The sequence below is a fragment of the Mastigoproctus giganteus genome, chromosome 5 (genome assembly GCF_048544385.1).
Source record: "Mastigoproctus giganteus isolate SK-2022 chromosome 5, ASM4854438v1, whole genome shotgun sequence".
Classification (NCBI taxonomy): domain Eukaryota; kingdom Metazoa; phylum Arthropoda; class Arachnida; order Uropygi; family Thelyphonidae; genus Mastigoproctus; species Mastigoproctus giganteus.
In genome coordinates, this window is record NC_143579.1 from 56,115,479 (window position 1) to 56,141,514 (window position 26,036).

The 26,036-nt window shown below is 38.4% G+C and overlaps 1 protein-coding gene across 1 annotated transcript in view; it reads right to left on the reverse strand.

The window, feature by feature from the left end:
- LOC150085411 (attractin-like protein 1) overlaps window positions 1-26,036 on the reverse strand; it is a 310,470-nt gene that overhangs the window by 205,772 nt on the left and 78,662 nt on the right. Inside the window, exon 9 of the mRNA XM_090374560.1 lies at window positions 10,614-10,765. Coding sequence (XP_090230686.1) covers window positions 10,614-10,765 — 152 coding nt within the window. The remainder of the gene's footprint in view (window positions 1-10,613; window positions 10,766-26,036) is intronic.

The following is a 26,036-nucleotide window of genomic DNA, read 5'->3' on the forward strand; positions in this document are numbered from 1 at the left end:
CCTTGATCTCATTATCACCAGGAGACCCTCCTTGATTACGAAGTTGAAGATAAAAGACCCACTATGTGGCAGTGATCACAGTGTACTGATGTGGATTTACTTAAAGATGTAACTGTTGTCAAAGGGAAGGAAAGGGGCTTTTGCTTTCATACATGTAACTACAGCAGTTTCATAGTTTTTAAATTCTATGTAGTGTGATCAACTGATGAAGTTACAAACAGCAAATTCTAAACAGGAAGTATTCAGGGATGTTACCACAGAAGTTACAAGGCTTTTCATATCAACTAAGAGAATATGTTCACAACTTGGGCATTGTGGTTGTCAGATGTACTAATGAGATTCGTGATAGAGAAGAATGTGTAGGATGCATATAAATTAGCAATTGATAAACATGCCTATGGTAAATATAAAATAGTCTGCAATAAAGTCACAAAGGAGGTTAGGAAAGCTAAGGCAGATTATGAGAAATCTCTGGAAAAGAATGCAAAGAAAAAGCAGCAAAGGCTTTACTTATATTAAGACTAGAAGGAAAAGGAGGAATCACACTGGTGCAATAGATATGAATGGATTAACTATTGATGATACTAATCAGGTTGCAGACAAACTGAATACATATTCTGCATCTACATTAACACATGGGGAATTTTTTAGGGATAGCAATTCCAGAAGTATATCAAATTCTTATAGAGAGAGATGAATGATTTTGTGATAACTGAAATGAAAGAGGAAGAGCAATTGTTGAAACTAAACATAAAAAAGGCCATTGGGTTGGATGGGAGTTAGCCAATTGCATTAACAAAGGCAGCAGAAGTGGTAAACATACGTTTAGCCATGATTATGAGAACATCCCCGGAGTAATTACAGACCTGTTAGCTTGACTTCTGTTCAAGGGAAAATAATGGAGTCACTGGTTAAAGGAGTAATGCAGGACCATCTAGCCATGAATGCTGTTATATTGCAAGCCCGGCTGCGAAAGGAGGAGGGTGGTCATCCTGCCGAAATGACCAGAACCGGGAAACCGGGGAAACTAGGCAAGAAACCGCATGAAATTCGGAACAAGCTCTTACAACAATGTTACCGCATCCGGGGTAGCCGATGCGCCAGCACTGGGGACCCAGGGTACTGGTGTGAAGTGGACCACTAGCCACAGAACAAGCTGTTATAACAATGTTACCGCATCCGGGGTAGCCGATGCGCCAGCACTGGGGACCCAGGGTGCTGGTGTGAAGTGGATCACTGGCCACAGCAATAAGCTTACTACGCCGAAAAGGACAATTAACATTGGCGAATGGAATGTTCGAACGGGGCACCACATTGGACAAAAGGAAATCATTGCCCAAGAACTACTTAGGTGCAAGATATCAATCGCGGCATTATCCGAATTAAGGCTCACCGGGTCTGGAACGATGATCATCCAACCACCAGCACCTAACGAAGCGGTTATGCTATTCTACTCTGGTGGTGAGAAACGAGAAGCAGGAGTGGGCTTTATGGTCGATGCTCAGGCCACCAGTAGTGTGATCGCTTTCCAACCAATATTGGACCGCCTGGCAGTCCTTACTGTCAAGGGCACCATCAAGACCCATATTATCTCCGCCTATGCGCCAACTGAGACTAGCCTGGACCCAACCAAGAATGACTTCTACAACCAGCTCCAACATACGCTGGATTCAATTCCGCAGACAGAAGTGATCATCCTCGCAGGGGACTTTAATGCCCATATTGGCGTGGACAGATCTGGTTGGGAAACAACAATGGGCAAGTTTGGCCATGGGAAGATCAATGACAACGGACTACGTTTGTTGTCCTTTGCCGCATCTAACAACCTGATCATTGGAAACAGCCATTTCCAGCACCCTCAAAAACATCAACTTACATGGCGAAATCCATCTGGCAAGGACTCAGCAATCCTGGACTACATTTTGATCAATGCCAGATTTCGCTCATCACTCATGGACGTTCGTGCCATGAGGGGACCTGATTGCGGATCTGATCACTACCTCATCCGGGCTAAGGTGCAGCTCAAATTACGGCATGCAAAAAGATCATCTCGGTCAGCCAAGCTGGACTGGAGGCAGCTAATGAATGCTGCCAACAAACAGGCATATCAGATCGCCCTATCCAACCGCTTCGAGATGCTGGCCGTGCCCGAGGATATAAATGAAGAAGAAAAGCAGATCTCTGATGCCATCCTGGAATGTGCCAAGCCCCTATGTCCACCTGCCCGACGTCGAATGCAACCATGGATATCAGACGAGTGCCTCGACCTCGTGGACAAACGGAAACAGGCAAAGTTGGTCGACTTTGAACGTTACCGGCAGCTAAACCGAGAAGTCCGACAAAGAATGACAGCAGAAAGAGAAGCATACTGGAACCAAGTGGCAGACGATCTTGAAGTGGCGGCATCCAAAAACGAGTACCGCACACTCTACCGCACCCTCAGATGTCTGAGTGGAAAGACCAAATTGACTAGTGACAACATCAAAAATGCTGATGGGACCTTCGTGCGATCACCATCCGAAAGCCTGCAACGGTGGAGTGAATTCTTCAAAGCTTTGTATAATCACGACCCACCTCAGGGACCGCCAGCAACAGCACTCTCGATCGACCCCCCTGAGGTCTCCATGGTCGATGTTGAGCCTACAGTAGAAGAAGTGAAAGCAGCCATACAATCCCTGAAGAATGGCAGGGCACCAGGAGTGGACCAAGTCACCACAGAAGCGATCAAAGCCGGGGGAGATGTACTGCTTCGCCGACTACACTCACTCCTCAAAACCATCTGGTGCACCGAACAAATTCCGTTAACATGGAGGAAAGCCATTATCGTACCGATCCACAAGAAAGGTGATAACCGGGACTGCAAGAACTACCATGGCATCAGCCTCCTTTCCATCATCGGAAAGGTCTTTATGAAGATCATCCAGTCAAGACTGCAAAAACATCGCGAGCAAACCAGTCGAGAAGAACAGGCAGGATTTAGACCCGGGCGAGGATGCTGTGATCAAATCTTTGCCATTCGTCAGCTGATGGAGGAGAGGATCCGGTGTGAACAGCGAACCGTCATTGTTTTCATTGACTTTAAGTCTGCTTTCGACTGTGTCCACCGGCCTGCCTTATGGAAACTACTAGAGGTTGAACATGTACCTCGAAAAGTCATCACACTCCTCCAAACTGCATACAACGGTTTAACCAGCCAGGTGCGCATCCAGAACGATTTATCTGAGGAATTTACCATCCAAACTGGAGTCCGCCAAGGGGATGTAGCCTCCTCGTTGCTTTTCAACATCGTGGTCGACGCCATTATGAGGCAAGCATTCAGAAACAGACAGGGCATACAATATGACAAGGATCACTATGTGACTGACCTGATGTTTGCTGTGATAGTGCTATCCTTGCCGGTAACGACGCTGAAGCCACGGACATCCTCTACGACATTGCCCGCATTGCCCGGCCATACGGTTTGAAGATCAATGCTGGTAAGACAAAGGCCCTGACAACAGATGGGTCGCAAGCCACCATCTATCTCGAAGGCGTCCAGATCGAGCAAGTGCAGGACTTTAAATACCTTGGGTCGCTGGTCCAGGAGAAGCAAGTTGCATCCACCATGGAAATCCACAGCAGGATTGGACAGGCGGCCACTGCGTTCGCCTCGCTCAAATGGTGTCTGTGGAAGAGGACCAACATTTCCACAAAGACTAAAATCCGACTCTTCCGGACTTTGATCCTGCCCATTCTTCTTTACGGATCGGAAACATGGATTTGTCTCAAGTTAGATTTGAACAAACTTGAGGTATTCCAAATGCGATGCCTGCGGCAGATCTTGGGCATCTCTCTTCGCGACCGCATCACTAATGATACCATCCGCGCCAGATGCCAACAGCAACCAACCATTGCTGACCAAATCCAGAAGCGAAGGCTCAGATGTTTTTTTTTTTTTTTTGGTAGTTGTTGGCGCATCGGCTTCTGTGGCCATATTGCACCTCCCAAGGTTTTTGCAGTACTTTGATCCAAGCCCGAGGCGGGAATCGAACCCGCGACCTTTGGGTTGCAGGGCAGGTACTTTACCCACTCGGCTAGCCCAGTCGGCAGGCTCAGATGGTTTGGCCACGTATGTAGAATGGGCACGAACAGAATACTATCCACACTCCTTTGGAGACAACGACCCACCCAATGGAGCATCCAACGGACCGCGCCTAGGAAAACGTGGGCCAAGCAAGTGGAAGATGACTTGAAGAGCCGACGTCTCGACCTTAACCAGGCCAGGACTGAAGCCATGGATCGTAAGGTATGGAAGAACATCACAGAGCAAGTCCGAAACCCTGCGGCACCTACAGCAGCATCTGGTTGCGTGGCCAACCGCCTCCCCCAGCTGCCAGCTAAGGACCGAAGAAGAAGAAGAAAGAAGATATTGCAGCCATAGCATGGATTTGTTAGGGGACGATCTTGTCTAATTAATCTGACCAGATACAATGACAAAGTAACAATGGAAGTGGTTGCAAAAAATAATTTTGACATCATATACTTAAATTTCAGAATAGCTTTTGATACTGTTGCACCCAAATTGCTATAAAAATTGGAGCAGTGTGGCAATAAGGGAGAGTTACTATGGATGAAGGGATTGTTGAGTGAGTGAATTCAGAGAGTAGTTATCAATGGGCACTGTTTTCCTTCGACTAATGTTATTAGCAGAGTTCCCAGGGCTCAGTGCTGGGCCCGTTGTTGTTTTCACTATTTATTATTGATAAAGGTATATCAGGCTTAATGTCTAAGTGTGCAGATAATACAAAGGTTCACGGGTAGTTAATCATAGTAATAAGGGTATGAGGTGCCTCCGTAGCCAGGTGGGAAAGAGCAGCAGGGCATAGCACACGCTTCTTGATTAGACCAGGGTTCGAGCCCGTCACCACCAAATACGGAGAATGCGGAAAGGTCAGGGAATGACCACCGCATATCCCGGAGCAATATGGCCTTAGTTGCTAATGCTCCTAAAAACCAAATAACAAACAAACAATAAGGGTATGCTACAGCAACAAGGTCTAGACCTAGCTGGGCTGGGATGTAGCAACTGAATAAATGCAGGGTACTTCACAGGGAGAACAGCAATCAAAGATTAATGTACCAGTTGTGTACCATACTCAGCAGTGGAGAATGTAAAAGATCTTGGGGTAATTGTGCAACCAAATATAAAGCTCTCTGAGCAGTGTAGCCAGGCTTCCAGAACATCTCGTGGGGTTTTGTCAATGATATACAGGAATTTTGCCAGCAGGGATAAGGAGGAGATTATTCCTTTGCACAAGTCAATGTTTAGGCCACATCTTGAATACTGCATACAGGTCTGGAAGGTCATTTTAGGAAGCACATGGATCTGTTGGAACAGGTGCATAGAAGTGCAACAAGTTTGATGAGGGGAGCAAAAGGGTGCTCTTACCAGGAAAGACTTTAGTTTTGTTAGTTGCAGCACCTGAAAACTAGGCATCTGCAAAGAGATATGACTGAGGTGTTTAAAGCCTTGCATCGATTGAGTAAGCTCAATGCTGCTGGAATCAATCCTTCCTCTTTCTCAGTCCACAACACACACACACACACACTCACACACACACACACACACACACACACACACACACACACACACACACACACACACACACACACACACACACACACACACACACACACACACACACACACACACGGGGCATAAATTCAAGCTGAGGAAGGATGGTTATAGGTCAGATGTGTGGCAATTTGCCTTCAGTCATCAGCCAGAGAGTGGTTCATTGCTGGGGCAAACTCCCATTTGGTGTTGTGGAGATGGGTAGTTTAAATAACTTCAAGGAAATAAGAACTAGATAAATTATTAGAGGAGGTAGACAGGTGAAATGGGAAGAGTTAGTTTTTTTTTTTCCCCAGCTGATGCTGTACAAGAGTAGCTCATGGTGTCTTGTCAATGATACACAGGAATTTTTCTAGCAGGGATAAGGAGGTGATTATTCCTTTGTATAAGGCAATGGTCAGGCCACCTTGAGTACTGTATACAGGGTCTGGAGGCCTGGTTTGAGCATGCTCAATGCTGATGGGATTCTTCCTCTTGCTCAGAATAATCACCTGAGAGGGCATAAATTCAAATTGAGGAAAGACAGATGTAGGATAGATGTGCAGAAATTTGCCTTTAGCCAGTGGGTAGTTGGTTGGTGGAACAGACTTCCATCCCTTGTTGTGGAAGTTGATAGCCTAAATAAATTTAAGACAGCTGGACAGGTATTTCGAATGAATGGAGGGGTGAAGTGGAAGTGTTTTTTTTTTTTTTTTTTGGCTAATGCTGCATAAGCTATAAGCTTGCTTTCTTGCATCATATGCCTCTACTAATGCTAATGCTGCTAAATGCAATGTCTTACACTTGGGGAATAGCAATCGACAAATAAATTAAACACTTGGTGTATAATTGAAAAAACAGTGGAAGAGGAAAGGGATCTGGGAGTAATAACATGGGCAGATAAAGTTTTCTGAACAGTGTAAACAGGTAGCCAGGAAAAACTATGGTGTCCTATTGATGATTTATCAAACTTTATCCTGTAGAGATAGGGAGGTCATAATCCTACTGGATTATGACCTCCAGTAGGTCATAATATTATTTCTTGCATCAGTTACCACCACTACTACTACTACTACTAATAATAATAATAATAATAAAATATTAATGTCACACAACCACTTTTTCATTCTATATCCAGAAACAGAAATAGAGTGGTTTTCACATAAGCAGGTTTGGTGCTTATTTATTTAACCTTAAATTATATATTTTAATGGTGATTTGAATAATGAAATTACATATTTTACATTCCAATCTCATTGATTGGATCATTAATCTATTCACAATCAAAATGAATGATGCATGGTAGACTGCTCCATTTAAAACCAAACATAAAAAGAACCTAAGGGAGCATAAATTCAAATTGAGGAAAGAAACTGTAGAATAGATGTGTGGAAATTTGCAATTAGCCAGCGGGTGGTTAATTGCTGGAACAAACTTCCATCTATGACAGATGGAAGTTTGTTCCAGCAATTAACCACCCGCTGGCTAATTGTGGAAGTTGATAGGTTAAGTAAATTTAAGAAGGAACTGGACAAACATTTAGAGGGAATGGTTGTGGAATTTTTTTTTTTTTTTTTTTTGGCTGATGCTACTAAAGCTCATATGCTTGCTTTCTTGCATCACATGCCACCATTACTATTACTATATATCTGCATATCAGAAATGTGCCCATTGCTAAAATTATTCAGTAACAATGTAATCAGTATCACAATGCACAATTAAAGTTCAGTTTAAATTCAGCTATAATTTAACTTAAACTCCACTATACCCCAACTTTTGTATGTAGCACAGTTTAAGTGGCTACTCAGCAATAAATATGAAAATTTACTATGGTGTTAATATGCATGACAAGGTAAATTGGTTTAATTATTATTATAATTAAACCTATGCCTATTTTAATCAAAATTTATTATGACAAATCATTTCAGGGAGAGATTTAATATGTAAATATATATATTTAATTTAACATTAGACCTTATTTAAAGTGTATGTAATCCTTATTTACTTAAAACAGAGCATCTAAATGTATGTTTAAAAATGCATTACCGTTCAAAAATTTTTTAAAAATTTATCCATCAGTATGGACATCCACCAAGGATTGCTTTCAAGAATAAAAATGAAAGTAATAGTAATTTCTAAAGAAAATTAAATGTCCACGTAATTAATAAGACAAATGAAGGAGAAGTTTTACCAAGTTGGAATTAAAAACTGCATCAATGTAGCAAGCTGCAACTTGTCAGAACATGTTTGTTGACACTTCTTTACAGTAATCTGCAGTCAATCTGAATTAGCATGCATTAAATAGGTAGAGTCAGTCCTCGTATAACACGATAGTTGTATTCCTAGAAAATCTCGTGCAATATAAAAAATAACAGGCCGTATGGAAAAAATAGGGTTAGGTGCCGACCACCCAAGACTGAACACACATTTGTAACCAAAACATTACCAAACACAATAATAATCGTAATAAAATACTTATGTATTTTATTACGACTGTTACGTAATAAAATATTGCTACTGCTTTTGCTTCTATCGTAAGCAAACTTGTTTTTTGTTTGATTTTCTATCCAAACAGATGACAGCCGTTCCATCTCTTCCAATTATTTGTGTCTTGATCTAATGGATTTTAATTACACTTTGAGTTGTTCCTGCTATGAAAGTTGTTTTTATTTTCTCTGCATTCTTTCTAATTCTCAGCATTGCCTCATTTAGGCCAGTAGCACGTGCAATATCACATGGTCTTCATTTCGCTCAAAGTGTTTCAAAATTTCATATTTTTTCTCTATCAACAGAGGCAGACTGGCCATAAGCCTTACCGAGGAAACCCCGGTGGGCCAGAGGCCAGAAGAGGATGGAAGCCGGTGTGATTTTGGCCGTAAACGCTAGTATGAGGCAGCTACAAATTTTCCCGGGTAAGAAGTTTTGACCCTGTCCGCCTCTGTCTATTGATGTTGCTTTTCTTTTTCTCTCTGAATCTGCAGTGTCTTCACCAGGATGCTTTCTTTTCACACCTTTTAAGTATTTTACTCATTTTTAGGGAATAAAGCACAATTGCAAAATGAGGAGGCACGCTTGATACACATAAACAAAGCTGCGCGCATGTAGCAACTGAATAAACAACACTGTAAAGGCAGAGACACACTAGCTCACTAGCTCACATTTTACTAAAACACATTTCTGGGGGTTACTACCATAAAACAATAAAAACAATTTCCAGCTGCATTTCTGCTAGTGGAATCTGTTATAAACTGATAGTAAACACAATCTAATTGCATTTGCGATAATACTGATAGCTGGAATTGTGTGGGTTTTTACGTTATTATGGTGAAAAGCGTTTCCCCTTCAATGATATAAAAACATAAATACATTTTCAGAATCTTCTCTTCATTGCTATCATGTTGCATTCAGTTGGGGTGATTCCGCATTCAACTGCCATTTCTTGTAAACACAAAGGCGAATCGTGCATAAGCGAATTTGGTTCGTGTTATATACGATATCGTTCCCCTATTTATAAATCGTGTATGATCGAATTTGTGTAGTGTAAACACGTGCTATACGAGGACTGACTGTATATGCATTTCAGTTGCATTTTCAATTAAAAAAGGAGTCATTTTACTATGAGGCAAATGTGTCAAATTTTGTTTCAAATTAGGGGAAAATGCAAAAGACCATAAAACGTTTAAAACAGCTTTCAGAGAAGATACTAAGACTTTTCAGTGATTTGCCAAGTTTAAAGAGGGCCAACTGTCTATCAGAGATGATCCTCACTCTGGACACCCTTCAACTTCAGAAACCAATCATTCATGACATACTTAAATATCCGCGAAATTGATAGCAAAATTGGCATTTCTTATGCGATATGTCAATCAATTTTAACAGACAATTTGGGAATGCAACATATTTCAGCCAAGCTTGTGCCATGCATACCCACAAGTGATCAGATTGGAGAGTTCTTGCATATCAGGCTCTTCTTCAACATCTGCTGAGCCACACCTTATTTCTTCCATCTGTTACCAAATCATAGATGTATGGCTAGGGCAGAGAAACAAAAGCCCAGTCCTCTCAATTGAAGACACTATATTCTCCAAAGCTCAAAAATTTTGCAAGTTAATCTTGATCAAAACAGCTTATATGTTTTAATTCACAGGGCATTGTCCATTATGAATTTGTCCCACATGGCGAAAGAGAACCAGAATACTATAAAAAAGAATTCTCAATTTGAATTATTGATGATAATTCAAATTGAGAAAGTAGCCAGAAAAGATAAGTCAGGCAATTGTATAATGACAATGCCACTGCAAACTTAGCACTTTCTATTCAAGAATTTCTTGCAAAGAACTCCATCACTGTGGTTCCTTGTCTGAACTTAAAGTCCCCTTGAAAGGTTACATATTTGCAACAACTAAAAAAATTGTATGGAAAACAGAATGGGAACCATTAGAATTTCCAAAAGAAGCCTATCAGAAATGCTTCCAGAACTTGCAAAAGCACTGGAATCAGTGTATACAGTATCAAGGATACTTTGTAGATCTGTTCAAATATCCAGTAAACTAAATCACTTGCCCAATATTAGTTCAATCCCTGAACTTTTTGATCCCATCTCATACTTTTCTTGTAAATGGAAACATTATATACTGCATTGGTTTTAAGTCAGTTTATTATACTGTGAAACAATTTAACATTTAAATTTAAAAGCTATCATTCCATTTTGCATTAAATCATGCCTTTCAATGAATACATGATGTATTTTCCCTACTATTCATAATATTTCTCAATTTTTTTCTGTGTCCTAAATTCAAAAGATATATGTATTATTTAAATTTCATAAAGCACAGAGAAATAAATAAAATGTAAAAATTTAAAGGGTGCAATTTATTTAATTCACATATTTTCAGTTTTTGTGGCTGACTGATCTAATACTTGTATAGTTATAAAAATCTCAGTATCAGTGTATGAATTATAAAAAAACTGATTGGTGAAACATAATTCATAAAATAATACATTTAAAAATTCTTAGTACCAGTGTCGTACAATATGACATCTGAAGAAAAACACTTGTCATCCCCAGAAGATGTTCCATTGTGCATATTTCCACCAAATATAAAAATCATTCCATTTAAAATAACAGCGCTATGGAGATAACGATGAGATCCACTTGGAGACATGAGAGTCCTGTAAAGAATTTAAGATTCATACACTGAAAGCAAAAAAATAATAATAAATAAATAAAGCTACAGATACTGTAACTTCAGCAGACAATATAAAGATATAAATTATAAATCAACAGGGATTACCTTCCATGCAATAAATGAACGACATTCATTCAGCTTTAATGAAACAAAAATTATAAATATTCAACACAACTATCACAAACTACTTATTGCAGAAACCTTAGAGATGAAACTACATGAAACTTCAATCAATATCCGTAGGCCATTCCTATTGTCCGACGATTGGTCACTTATACGCATGCGTGAAGAACAAACACTACAACATAAGACAAAAGTTTCGAATTAATTGTGAGTTGCTCCGTTCCTGTGAACATGACGCCCGAAAAGTTCTAGTCCGACTTAAGGAATGTAGAGAATAATTCCCCCCCATATCCAAATTTATTAGACCCCTAAATTTAACTGTAAAGTCCAGCTATAGGACCGAAAGAAATAATCGGTCCATATTTCTTAAACAGTTTAGACCTCAAAAATCTAATTTTATGCCAATCCAAGTAATGGTTTCCATGCTGCCAGAAGTATGGTGTTTGTAGACAGCAGCCATGAGCGCTCATTGTTGAGATTGCACGGTCTGAACACTACGGTTCTGACAGTGGGGAAGATGTCCCACCCGCTTTACAAAATAGATATCGCCATCCTCAAGAATTATTAGCGAGTTGGACTAGGAGAGTTGGAAAAGAAGCTTCCTATATCTAAAATAAAGGTAATCCCTGTTGATTTATAATATAATAGAATATAGGAATTATCGAGCACTTAATAGCTCTCAATTATCAAAGATATAAATGTACTTGATGTTGCAAAACCAATCCTAATATTATATAATAAACATATGTTAGTTAAGCTAGTACAAGATGTATGGTGTAAGGAAGTCTCAGTCTTTTACTGCACCAGGAGAGAGAGAGAGAGCACACTTTACCAACATTGGGCCCAATCATCCAGGTCACTTTAAATTTTTTTAAGCTGTCAGACTTGTTTTTACAAATCAGAGAAACTACATACTTCTTTACATACTACATACTTTAAATTTTTTTAAGCTGTCAACACTTTTGTTTTTGCAAATCACAGAAACTACATACTTCTTTGCATTTCACTAATATGAAAGGAAAGTTATACATCATCCATTCTAGTTCTTAAAAAATACAAAAAAAAAAAAAAAAAAAAAAAAAAAGTTCTGTACAAGCCACGAAACAGAAGGAACACTTTTCACTGACTTCTCCCATATTATGCTTTTTCTAAAACTGTTAACAACAAAAAAAGTATGCCACTTTTTTTAGATATCAGTAATTATTTTAATTGTAAGCCTAAGATTTAAAACAACCACAATACTATGTAGCACATGATTCTCATCATTCTCTGCAATATCACTGCTTTGTTTAACGGATGCTTGAAATATTGAAAATAATTATTAACCTCCCAGGGCAAAGTTTTTCCCCCACAACATGGCGGGACTCAATGTTCCTTTTATTCCGAGAGTATAGCTTTAAAATGGTTTTCGTAGACCAGCTGCTAGACAGTCCACCAGACTGAACCAGTGCGGAATTAAAGTACGGGTTAGCAAGGCTCCTGCCCAGGGCACCAAAAATATATATATCTCCTCAGTAAAGGACGCCGAAAAATCTTTCTGCCCGGGGCATGGAAATTACCTTGGTCTGGCACTGGACTGACCATAATGATAACACTGAAGGAGGCATCCAGATCAGCTGGCATATAATCTTGCTGACTCTTCTCTCAGATGTAACTGTAAGGAATGTGAATAATGTGCATTCTTTAACACAGCATAGCATTGCCTCAGCACACCATGTTAAGGAGCTAGGTATATCTTGTCATGTGTATACATATCTAACAACTTCACCACTTCCTACTTAATCCCTCCATTCTTAACTCATCTTAATAAGAGATAAACAGTCAAGCAAATAGACAAACTTATCTGAGAAAAGAACCATTCCTCTCAAAAGCTTCCTAATTCATTCCACAATTGCATGTACTCAACTGCCAAAGTTTTGGCACTCTTCAAAAAGCCTCTGCCTTAACATCATGAATACCTAATCACAGATCAATTTTACATGTGCTAATAGGATTGCGCCTCCGCAGCCAGGTGGGAAAGAGCAGCAGTGCGTAGCACACGCTTCTTGATTAGACTGGGGTTCGAGCCCGTCACCACCAAATACGGAAGATGCGGAAAGGTCGGGGAATGCCACCGCATATCCCGGAGCAATATGGTCTTAGTTGCTAATGCTCCTAAAAACTAAATAACAACAGCTAATAGGATTCTGTATCCTATTAGCTGTTGCAATGTTTTTGCAACAGCTAAACATTGCATTCTATGCAATGTGTTTCTCTGCACTAAACTCCAATTCATCTGACAAACATTTTAGTCTAAACCTTGAATAGTGTTTTTAACTAGTATAAACAGCTATTAGCCTGTATGGTTACCTCTTCAAATGCTTTGCATTATTCACAGCAGATGGTCCAACTAAAAAGGGTTTTAAAAAAGGCAGAGCCCATTATAATCACCTTTATGACAGTAGTTACTTCTTTAAATAAATTCCACATCAGTACACTGACCACTGACATCTAGTGGATCCTTTACTTGAAGGTTCTTAATACATGATGAATCATTGCTGATGAAGAATGCTCCTTCTCTAGTGGCCACTCTAACATGTTGGGTACCGAAAGCCACAAATTCAGAAGTATTCTGCTAGAGTAGGCTGCCAAACCATGAGTTTCAATCAAGATAAGAAATTTCGACTTGCTGGCTCATTCTTTGTCTTTATAGTTCACATCACATCATTTGGCCTATACGTACTCTTATCATATAGGATACATACTCTTATTGTATTGTATACATGAGCACATTCCCTGTGCTCATGTCACTCCAGACAGACCTGTGCCTGCCGTACTGTCTTATCTATGTGCTTCTTAACCAAAAGCATAACTTCTCCTTTCTGGACACAATCACCATATTCAAATTCATTAAATTTATTTACTATACTCCTAGCATTAGTGTATAAGCAAGTAAATGTGTGCCTATTTTCAGTAACTCTAACATAGATTACATAATTGTTAGCCCCATATGGTTCACCAGCAATCTGTCCCACACTTCCCAGGCTACTACAAATCCTAGTAGAAGCTCCCAATAGAAATTAAAATCAACTGCCAGCTCCTACACTAACTCAAAATCATCTGTCTGATTAAAATTCAGCAAGGTGGATTCTATCAATGCCAATCCAATAGTGATATAATAGATTGTTACTCATCTGTAATCAAATTCTGTAAAAAAAAATTTGAAGAAACTGCTATAAATATTTCTAAACTTTTAACTAAGCATGGCATAAAACAGTTCTAAGTCTGTTTCTACAAACTGACTGTCTGCCTTCTAATATTTGCAGGTTGGTATATAGTCTCTCTGATCATTCACTACATGTGATGGTAGACGATTTCCTGGCTTATGATATTTCCACCTAATGCTGGAGTTTCAAAGGGTTCAGTTTCTGTTCTTATTTCTATTTTTCTTCTCTGGCACTGCACATTAATAATCTTTTCCTACTGACTGAAATCCTAATCACAGTTTCGCAGATATGGTAAACTACATTTAACTTTCCAGTTCAATAAATCCTGTTCTACTAACACCAACTACTTCTTGAATATCCATTAGCACCAGTTCCTTGATCTCCAAATAACTCTCAGAAGAAAAGAAAACTTAACTTCAATTCTTCCAAAACCTAGTTCTGCCTTATTTCCCACAAAAAAGAATCTTCTGCTCTCGTGCTGACCTTCAACAAACATTTAGATTTCTAGATAAAAGCACATCTATTTACTGGAATAATGATCACTTTTCTTGGCATAACCATATCACAAATACAAGGGACAATCAATAAGCATTCACTCTCACATAGAAATATATGAGTTAGGGATTTAAAACTTGGCAGCAGTTTTATCCTTCTCTATATAATTACCTTCTTAAAGCTACACATATTTCCTATCTGTGGACAAATAGGCCTAAAAAATGCATTCTTTCAGGCCTCTTGAATAAAGCTCCTCACTTTGGGAAACAAACCAGGCTTCCAATTCATTACCTCCTCATCAATCTGAAATCTGCAGCCCCATTATAACATCTTCATTTTAGGGAAGAGGAATAAGTCCAAAAGTGAGATGTAGGGAGAATAACGTAAGTGCTTCATATTTTCAAAGCCACAAAGCTTGATTGCAAAATCCACTGAGAGCAGCCAAGTTAAGAGGGGCACTGTCAGCTAGGAGGCAGACACCTTTGGATAGTTTCCCACATCTCTTCAAACTTGGTAGCAATTCTTAACTTTCCCAAGAGGTTTCTGCAGTACTTCCCATTGATACTACTGCCTTTTGGGAAGTAATCTGTAAAGTGAACTTTTAGAGTCCCTGAAGACCGACAATGTGACCTTCTTGACAGACAACTGAACCTTGGCTTTTATGGGAGTTGGTGAAATAAATGTTTCCATTGTTTTCACATCTGTTTTGTTTCTGGATCTTAGTGATGTACCCTTTGTTTTCATCCATTGTCACAATTCGGTCAGAAAAATCTCTCGACAAAGTTCCACAATCATGCAGAACACACTCTTTACTGTGGAGCTTTTGAGGAAGTGTCAACAATTTCAGAAGGCGAGTTCCTGCACATGTCTAAGGTAACACTCTGGTTGAGCTGCCATTAGACATGTGCACAAACTAATGCATTATGGTGCAAACAGACCCATGGCTAATTTTCACTTCATTTGCTATAAGATTTATAGTTACACATATTTCTTCAAGGACTAGCTGTTCTACTTTAACCACAGTAGAAGGGTCTGTGGCTGAGATGGCTCTTCCTTCTCTTCTCATCATGCACACTGCTTTGCACAGACCTCAACCTTCTCCAGCACCTTGCTGTATTCACAGCACTAGTTCAGTAAGTAAACTGATGGAGCTATAAAAACACATAAACAAACATTAATTTATGAGACTTAGTAGTGTATATATACATATATATATAGTGGATTCCAATTATTTGGGACACATCGGGTTAGTGTATTTTGGCCCAATTAAGCGGCTGCCCCAATTATGCGAAGTTTCACGTGAATAGTTAAAAATACAGTGGACCATCGCTTTACGACTGATTCTCTGTACAATCAAATCGGGTTACGATGGACTTGTCATAGTAAAGTATGTTCACTATACGATATATAGTAAGCGCCAGTCATTGTGATCACGTTTGTGAATTGAATTTTAATTCTATTAAACAGCCATTCTAATATCCACAGGCTATAAAAATAAAGATATATTAAGCACAAATTTATACTTTACTACCTTACCAATTAAAAAATTAATTGATACGTGAAAATTGGAAGAATATTTTCCACAGGTTGGCAAAATAAAAATAAATTTATGCTTACGTGCATAGCTTAATTAATATGCACTGTATTGTGTACATACTAACTAGTTGATATTTCGGTTCACTGACATTTGGGGGGGGGGCTAAAATTTAAAACAGTAAAAAAGATAAGCAATCAATAACAAAGAACATGTGTTTCCCCTGCCACAAAGTCTTCAATCATATAAAAAAACAAATAAATTTTCAGAATCTTCTCTTCATTCCTATTTTTTAATAGGAATGAAGAGAAGATTCTGAAAATTTATTTATGTTTTTTATATGATTGAAGATTTTGTGGTAGGGGAAACACATTTCGCCATAATAACGTAAAAACCCACAGAAATCCTGGCGTTGGTATTATTGCAAATTAAATAGGATCGAGTTTACTAGCCATTTATAATAGATTGCACTAACAGAAAAGCCAATAAACCAGACACTGCTATTTATTTTTATTGTTTTATGGTTGTGACCTCCAGAAATCTGACCGAACCACATGGTATGGTGGGAGACAATCGTAGGGTAATCTTGAGTGCTGCGGTCTCCTGTTGTGATTGCATGTTGTCCCAAATAAGCGAAGAAAACCCTGGCTATTTTCTTGATTAGGTTCTGTTCTTTAAGATTTGTCCAAAATAAACGGCTGCCCCGATTAACAGGTGGCCAAAATAGCCGGAATCCACTGTATAAATATATATATATAAGTATGTAGGAATAGATAAGTCTGATAAAGTTTGCATAGATGGAGGTGAAAAGTACACAAAGTGCCAAAGACTAGAAGGGTAAAGAAAGTAGAAAAAAAGAAGTATTGTAGGTTTGTAAAAGGCAAAAGAATGTTAATATCCTAAAAGTTATGATGAATTAAGACAATTATGGGCTGAACTGCAAAGCAAATTAGAGGTGAGGGAACTGTAAAATGATTAATACCAAATGATTAAACAAATAAAATAAAATAAATAAAAGGGGGTAGAGCTGTCATCAGATAAGGGTGGGCAAATTTAGTTATATGTCGAAAACAGAGATAGCAAAAATGCAAAATCTGATGTCAGCTAAAGTAAATATTGATACATGGTCAGTTATTTCATCAGGAGACTACATCTGATCATACATCAGAACTGTTTCTGTACTTGTCCATAACAGTGGAAGAGAGGTGAAAAAAAGCCAAAAAGCAAAAAGAATAAAATTAGCACATTCTCTTACAGTATGGACAAGATACTCCCAACACAGTTCAATGATATAAATTTTTTTTAAGGTAAAAATAAGGATAAAGCTAAAATAAAATATAATTAAGTGTTTTCAGTTTTTTGAATATGTAGATTTTTAAGTAAATTTGGAAAAATATATTAGTGTTGGAATTTTGTAGAAATTAGAAGAATTAAAGTTATTTAGAACCAGCATATGGTATAGGGTGAGGTACTAAATAGAGGATGGGGAAGGGATAAAGGAGTAGTTAAATAAAGACGAAAATAGCGATAGAATGAGGACAGTTGAACATTCATATTGCACTAATAGTTTTACGAACAAGAAAAAAAGGTAGAAATAGAAAGTAGAAAGATAAAAAGTATAGAAAAAGTTATTAAACATATTAGGCTAGCTGGGATTGTAAAGCCCAACCTTTTAGTGAGTAAGGGCCTTGGCTTTATAAATGTTAGTATAAAAAGGAGACTAATACCAAATGCTTGTGCTGCAAGGAAAACAGCAGACAAAAAAATCATATAAGTCAAAACCTGCCTAGAAACGAACCAAAACAGAAACTGAAAGTATAATGAGAACAGTAATGATATCTGGAGTTTTCATGTAATGCGTATCAGAAGGAAGAAGACGGGAAGATAAAGCGCACATATTTAGTAGAATAGATGAATGTATCTAAAGCATTACCACATTAGTGACTGTTTTTTTTTTGTTAGTTGTTTGCGCATCAGCTTCTGTGGCCATAATGCACCTCCCACGGTTTTTGCATTTTACTGTGATCCAAGCCCTAGTTGGGATTCGAACCTGAGACCTTTGGGTTGCCAGGCAGGCACTTTACCCACCTGGCTAGCCCGGTTGGCTATTAGTAACTTAGCTACAGGATATGCATTATATTTAGATATGTGCACTTTATTTTCCTGCCTTCTACCTTCTGATACACATTACTTGAAAACTCCAGGTATCATTACTTTTCTCATTATACTTTCGGTTTCTGTTTGTTTTTAGGCATGTTTTGACTTACATGATTTTTTGCCTGCAGTACAAGAATTTAGTATTAGTCTTCTTTTTAAACTAACACTAACAAAGCCAGGGCCCTTACTAAAAGGTTGGGCTTTATAATTCCAGCTAGCCCAATATATTTAATAACTTTTTCTATACTTTTTATCTTTATACTTTCTGTTTCTACCTTTTTTTCCTGTTCATAAAACTATTAGTGCAATACGAGGGTGATACGAACGTTCCAACTATCCTCATTCTATCGCTATTTTCGTCTTTATTTAACTACTCCTTTATCCCTTTCCCATCCTCTATTTAATACCTCACCCTATACCATATGCTGGGTTCTAAATAACTTTAATTCATCTAATTTCTACAAAATTCTAACACTAATATATTTTTCCAAATTTATTTAAAAATCTACATATTCAAAAAACTGAAAACAATTATATTTTATCCTTATAAAAAAATTTTAAGATAATTTTTTTTACCTTAAAAATGTTTTTAAGGTTCCTGATACATGATCAGGATACTAGAACGTGGAGACTTTTAGGAACAGATGTACCGCATTATAGCAGAACTGACAGTAATTACTTCGCTTGTATAAGACAATGGTTAGGCCACATGAGTGCTGCATACAGGTCTGGAAGCATAATTTTAGGAAGAATGTAGATCTGTTGGAATGGATGCAGAGAAGAGCAAACAAGATTAGTGAGGGGGACAAAACAGTACTCTTACCAAGAAAGACTACAGTTCTGCAACCTTGAGGTGGTTGTCACAGACATTCTCTCAGATATGCCAGACAAGCTGTACTTGCTACCTGGGAGTCTAAAATGCTGATGGAACTGATATTCGGGTGACACTCAAGTCAAGTGGATCCAATTTGGCGAAGTCCGGACGGTCTGTGATAGCCAAATCTTCTGCTTGCACCTTCACGATGGTGGGTCTGTTAGTAATCCTGGGTATAACCTCCATGCACAAGTACATGGTGGGTGACCACCCAGGTGTGAACCAACGTAAGCAGGGGTCAAGGTATGGCGCCCACACCACATGGAGGAACTCGCCCCTCTATGTTACAAGGCAGTACTAGGTGGTAGATGACTCTCATCAACTGGTGAAATACCACCACTTTGCTTATTGGAGGCTTGAAGTGGTGGAACCCATGTTTAGTCTCTAGAGCTAAGTTCCGGTCAACCCTTCCCTATCTCTTCCATCATACAGTATGATTGACGAATTTTGAGGTTATGATGAATGTCGTGGCGAGATCCAATATTCCTTACATTTCGAGGGTACAGCTCTAAAACGGTGTCCGCAGGCCGGCCGCTAGTTAGTACACCGGACCGAACCTATTGGTAACTCTCTAGGAGGCTTCCGGATCAGCTAGTGTATAATCTTGCTACCTCTACTCTGCCAGATAGTGACTGGAAGGAGTCCGAGTAGTGTGTATGCGGAAGCATTGTCGAGGCCACATTATGTCAAGGATCTGGGTATATTCTTACCACGTGTACGCCATATCCAAAAATTTCATTACTTCATACAGCATGTCCCACCCAATTTTTTTTTACTATTGAATACACCATGAATTGTCAAACTAATAGAGCAAGCTTATCTGCGAAAAGATCTAAACGTCTCAAGCACTTCTAATTCATTTCACAAATATACGTGGTCTCAATTCTAATCTCAACGATGTCCATTTGCACTTGCAGTCTGCCAAACCCATTGTACTTTTTCTGACAGAATCTCAGTTATCGGTTGATTCAACTACTGCTCATCTCAGTTGCCCAAATTATTCGCTGTATGATTCCTTTCGCCTCAAAGGCAGTACTTGTGCATACGTCCGTTCTGATATTCCCTGTCAGAGACTTGGCAATTTGGAATCTCCTCTCTTTGATCTTCTCTGGCTTAAAATCTCTGTACCTCATTGTGTCAAATTCATCTGTTGTCTCTACCATTCTCCCAACTCCACTAATCATTTGGAGCTCTGACTTCCTCTCTTTGCAACTTGACTTTCTCCAGTCCAACTTTCCTAACAGTGAGGTAATTTTCCTTGGTGATTTTAATGTTCACAACTCCAGCTGGCTTCCATTTTCTAGTCACACCGACCCAGCATGTCGAGATGCTGAGGCTTTTGCAATTACTAATGACCTAGCACAGATTGTTCATTTACCTACAAGAATACCGGACAATCCTAATCATACAGCCAATACGCTTGATCTTTTTCTCACAAACAACCCTTCTAAGTACACGGTCGAAGTGAGAGGTCCTTTAGGCACTTCAGACCACAACTTGGTGATTGTCTCTTCTCCAATGGAGCTTTTATCTCATGGCTATTCCCAACCTGGTGTTGTTTGGCATTAAAAGAATGCAAAATGGGATGACCTGCGAGACTTCTTTTCTTCTTTTCCTTGGTTGGATTACTGTTTCAAAACTTCTGATGTCAACGTTTGCTCAGATTGTGTCAGTGAAATTATTCTTGCAGGAATGGAATCCTTTATCCCACACTCCACTTTAAAATCTCACCCTTTATCTAAACCTTGGTTTTCCAATAAATGTGCTAAGGCTATTCAAGAGAAGAATGTTGCATATCGTAATTGGATTGTTTCTAATTCTTCAGTTTCATTTTCTGCCTACACCAAAGTTCGCAACAATTGCAAAGCAGTTATTAATCAGTCCAAACTAGAGTTTGAACAGGCTAAGAGTAGAAAACTTGCTTCTTGCCCTAATGGTAGCCGAGCATTCTGGTCTCTTGCCAGAGCTATTGGCCGCAACTTTTGCCCATCTCTGCTCCACCTCTGTCCAAACCAGATGGTTCTCTTGTCACTTCAGCCAAGGATAAAGCTGACCTGCTAGCATCCCATTTTTCTTCCAGCTCATGTATTAATGATCTTGGTAAAACACCTCCCACCATTCCCAACACGCTCCATTCAATGCCTCCTGTGGTCTTCCGTCAAAAGGATATCAGAAGGATTTTGATGAATATTGATGCTAAGAAAGCTCCAGGTCCTGATGGTATTTCTCCATTTGTTCTCAAAACCTGTGCTCCTGAACTTACTCCTATTCTTTGCCGCCTTTTTTCACTTTCTTATTTCAAAGGTGTTTTTCCTTCTGCTTGGAAATTTGCTCATATCCAGCCAAATCCTAAAAAGGGTGACAAATCCCTCCCATCCAATTATCGTCCCATTGCATTTACTTCTACTCTTTCTAAAGTAATAGAGAAATCAATTAACTGCCAACTCTTAAACTACCTAGAAACCTTCCGTCTGATCAACAATCGCCAGTATGGATTCCGTCAGTGTCGATTCACTGGTGATATTCTGGCTTATGTGAAACACAAGTAGTTGCTCTTGACATCTCAAAGGCTTTTGATCGTGTTTGGCATAAAGGTCTTCTAAACAAGCTTCCATCTTATGGTTTGCCAACTGTTTTTAGTAATTGGTTATCCAGTTTTCTCTCTGATCGCTCACTGAGGGTGATGGTAGATGGCTCTCTGTCTTCTAACTTCTCCACTAACGCTGGTGTCTCCCAAGGTTCAGTTCTTTCCCCCACTCTTTTTCTCTTGTATATTAATGACCTTCTTCCATTGACTGGAAATCCTATCCATAGTTTTGCCGATGATAGCACATTGCATTCCACTTTCCATTTTGAGAAACCTTGTCCTGCTCAATCAGCTTCAACTTCTCGAAAATCTGCTACCAATTCCTTAAATGCCGATCTTCAGGTAATTCTCCAGTGGGGCAGAGACAACTTAGTTGATTTCAACCCTTCTAAAACTCAGTCTTGTCTTATATCTCGCAAAAAGGATTCTTCTGCTTCTATGTTTATCTTTAGTGATACTCCGATTTCTAGGCAAAATGATATATCTCTTTTGGGGATTACCCTGACTTCTAATCTCTCTTGGCACAAGCAACATTACAAATATTGCTTCCTCTGCATCTAAAAAACTTGGTTTTCTCTTTTGCTCTCAGTGTTACTTTTCTTCCAAACAGCTGCTCACTCTGTATAAATCGCAAATCCACCCTGCCATGGAATATTGTTCCCACATCTGGAGTGGTGCCCCCAAAACCTCTCTCAGGTTTCTTGATCCCATTCAGAAGAGGGCAGTTAGGTTAATTAATGATTCATCTCTAATAGAGTCTCTCCACTCGCTTTCTCATAGACGTACTGTTTCTGCTGCATGCCTCTACTACAGATACTTCCATGGGCACTGTTCTTCTGAATTGGCTTCTATAATTCCTGCTCTCTCTTTCAAAACAGTCCGAACATGTGCCGCCACCAGCCAACATCCATTTACTGTCCAACTTCAAACCCACAGAACCAAGTTTTCATCTTTCTCATTTATTCATTCAACTGCCATTTTCTGGAACAACCTTCCTTCATGCGTATTTTCCGAAAATTATAATCTACAGAAGTTCAAGTCCAATGTCAACAAATATCTTCTTTCGTCTTCTCAACCTCCAACCCAAGCACGGTAATAAGTACTATAGGTTCTAATACCTCTCGTGTTTGGGGTTCACATAAAAAAAAAAAAAAAAAAAAAAACTTGCAGTATCTGAAAACTTAGGCATCTCTGAGATATTTAAGGCCTTGAATGATGCCATCAACAGGTAAGCTAAATGTTGATGGCGGCATTACTCTTGCTCAGATAATACACATAAGAGGACATAAATTAAAATGAATGGAGGATGGTTGTAATATAGACATGCAGAAATTTATCCTCAGCTAGTAGATAGTTGATCGTTGGAACAAAACTTCCATGTTTTGTTGTGGAAGTGGGTAGGTTGAATAAATTTAAGGAAGAATTACATAAATTATTAGAGGTGATGGACAGGTTATATGGGATTTGGGGGAGGCTGATGCTCAATATAAGTAGAACACTTCCATATGATACTTTCCAGAAATTAAAACAAAAACAATTAAATAATTGAAAATCTTACATTACAGTAAGAAATAGCAATAATTAAAAATCAAATGAACACAATTAAAAATCAATTTAATGCAATTAAAAATTAAGTCAAAAATTAATTCAACGAAAAAAATTGCAAAATGATTTTCCTTCCTGAAGCTGACAATGCTTTTCGACCGTATGTCGTGATCACAGGAATGAAAATTACTGAATAGGGATGAGCATGGAACTTAAATAGGGATTATTTATCTTTGTGCATATGCGTAAAGGCCCGCGAGTCGGAGATCAGATATGGCCGGCGAACATTAACAGAATTCTCATGTAATTTAATTTCGGCGGTTTCTGCAATTAATAGTCTCATATAATTGTTTTGGTCTCATTAAATAAAAAAAAGTATGTTTTTCATTAACGGCATGAAAGGCTAATTTTGACGCTGCTGAACGAGAAGCACGAACTGAGGCCGTGTGTTGATTAACACGAAAATTCAGAGGAAACCACGTAGAACCTTGATAAGATGAGTCGCAATAACTGAAAAAAATGTATACTAGGTCATTTATTTGTGTTGCAAACACGGAAAGGACTAAGCGATTGTTCAGTATAGTTTGTAATTTCCATATTGGCCTGGCTACAATTTTAAATTCAGTATCTTTAAAGAATCTGTTAAGTTGTTTGTGCCACTGTTCAACATATGGGACAGAAATAAAGTATTTTTTGATATTACTATTGTTGGTTGGTGTATTTTTTTGTATTCTATCCTTAACCTGTACCCTAATTCTGTCTATTGTAGCAAGTGGGTAATCCCTGTTTAAGAATCTGCAAGTTAATGTTTGTATTTCTGAGCCCAAAGCAGATTCCGTCATTGAATATTTATAAGCACTGAGAAATTGATTAAAGATAATCGATCTTTTGTAAGTGAACGGGTGATAGCTGTTATAATGTAGAAGCATACCGGTGTTTTAAGTTTACGATAGATGCTAAATTTGATTTTATTCGCATCCTGAGTAAGCATGAAATTTAGAAAATTTAATGACTTAGTATTCGTATTCTCCCTCTCCAATGGAAATTTGAGTCTAGAATGAATATTATTAAACGAATGTAAAATGTCTTGGACAGTACTATCGGTAATGACTAGAACATCGTTTAAATACTTCCCATACCCTGTGTATGTGACAACACAGGGTAGAAAAGGCATCAAATGTATACGTTCAATCGTTGAGAGATAGATCTCCGATATTAAGCCGCTCAGGTTTAAACCCATTGGCAAACCAAAAATTTGCTTGTATACTTTGTCTCGAAAGGTGATATAGTTGGCTTCAACTAAGAGTTTAATTAAGTGAAAAATTTCCTTAATAGGAAGCTTCGTATAATTAATCGGTATCGAGTTATTATTTAACATATCCCAAAGGATATCTAATGTGTATTCAACGTTTACATTCATATATAATGAGGTAACATCTAGTGAGAATACATTATCATTATCACCAAGTCTACAGTCCTTAAGGTTATTAAATAGTGTATCATAGTTCTTAATCCAAATTTTATCACCTGTCCAAAGGGTTTTATAATGCTATATACATGTGTGGCCAAGGATGAAAATGCTGAGTTTCTGTAGGAAACAATAGGCCAAATAGGAAATCCGGTCTTATGTAACTTTACCTGACTGAAAAGTGCAGGAATATTGTATGTTCTGGCCTTCAATTCCTTTAACTGAGCCATAGTGATGTAGTCGTTTTATCAATACGTAGTTAACGTTTTTTGTATTGAATGACCAAATTGGTAAATAGTACCGGTTCTACTTCAAGATAAGTGGAGGTAGGTATCTGATACAACTGATTCTAACTTATTAATATAATTGGGTTTATTGAGTATTGCCGCTGTATCTCCTTTATCAGCTCTCTGAATAATAATGTATTTATTTTCCGATGTTCACGTAAAGCTGAACTGTCATGTGTATTCCATTTAGGAAACTGCATTTATTTTATGTTATTCACCACCTGGTTAACTTGTTGAATAAATAAATTTTTTGTGGAACATTACAAAGTCCAAATTCAATATTAATTACGCACTGTTTTTTAGGTAGTTTTCAAGGTAGTAAATTGTAATTTAATCCTTTGGATAAAAGTGAAATCTGGTCCTGTGATAGCGTATACGAGGAAAGATTTGTAACCTGTTGATATGTCGGTTCGTTGAATGTTGGGTGACGGGGTGTTTGCAAACTAGCTGAAGTATTCTGCGGTAGACCGTTGTGCGTATGTGGTGGGGGTCATTATACAACTTGTATGCATTTGGTCGCAAGCTCGCAAAAATGTGTTAGAACTCGTATGAATGTGTGTTGACCCTGCCAATAATGTATTCAATTTGTTAATGGGTCTGTTTTTTTATTTCTGAGGCCTGCGCTTCACGTCGCAAATCTATGGAGGTCTTCAATACAGACCAATCGTTAGGATGCAGATAATTTAATTTGTCGCAAAGTTTCCCAATTGGGAAAGGTATTTTTGTTTATTAGAATACCGAAATCTTAAGGCAAGCTTAACTATATTACGCAATGTGGTAAGTGCTAGTTGCTTAATGCCCAAAATTTTATGATTTAAATTGATCATGGCAAACTTTGGAACAATGTTGTTTTGAAAGCAATACTTTATAAAAGAAATATGGTAACGAAATATGGTCGAGTATCTTAGTGTTAATCTAACACAATTTTGCACCAAGGTATTCAAAAAATCCCCCATAATTGTGTATATCGATAGGTTA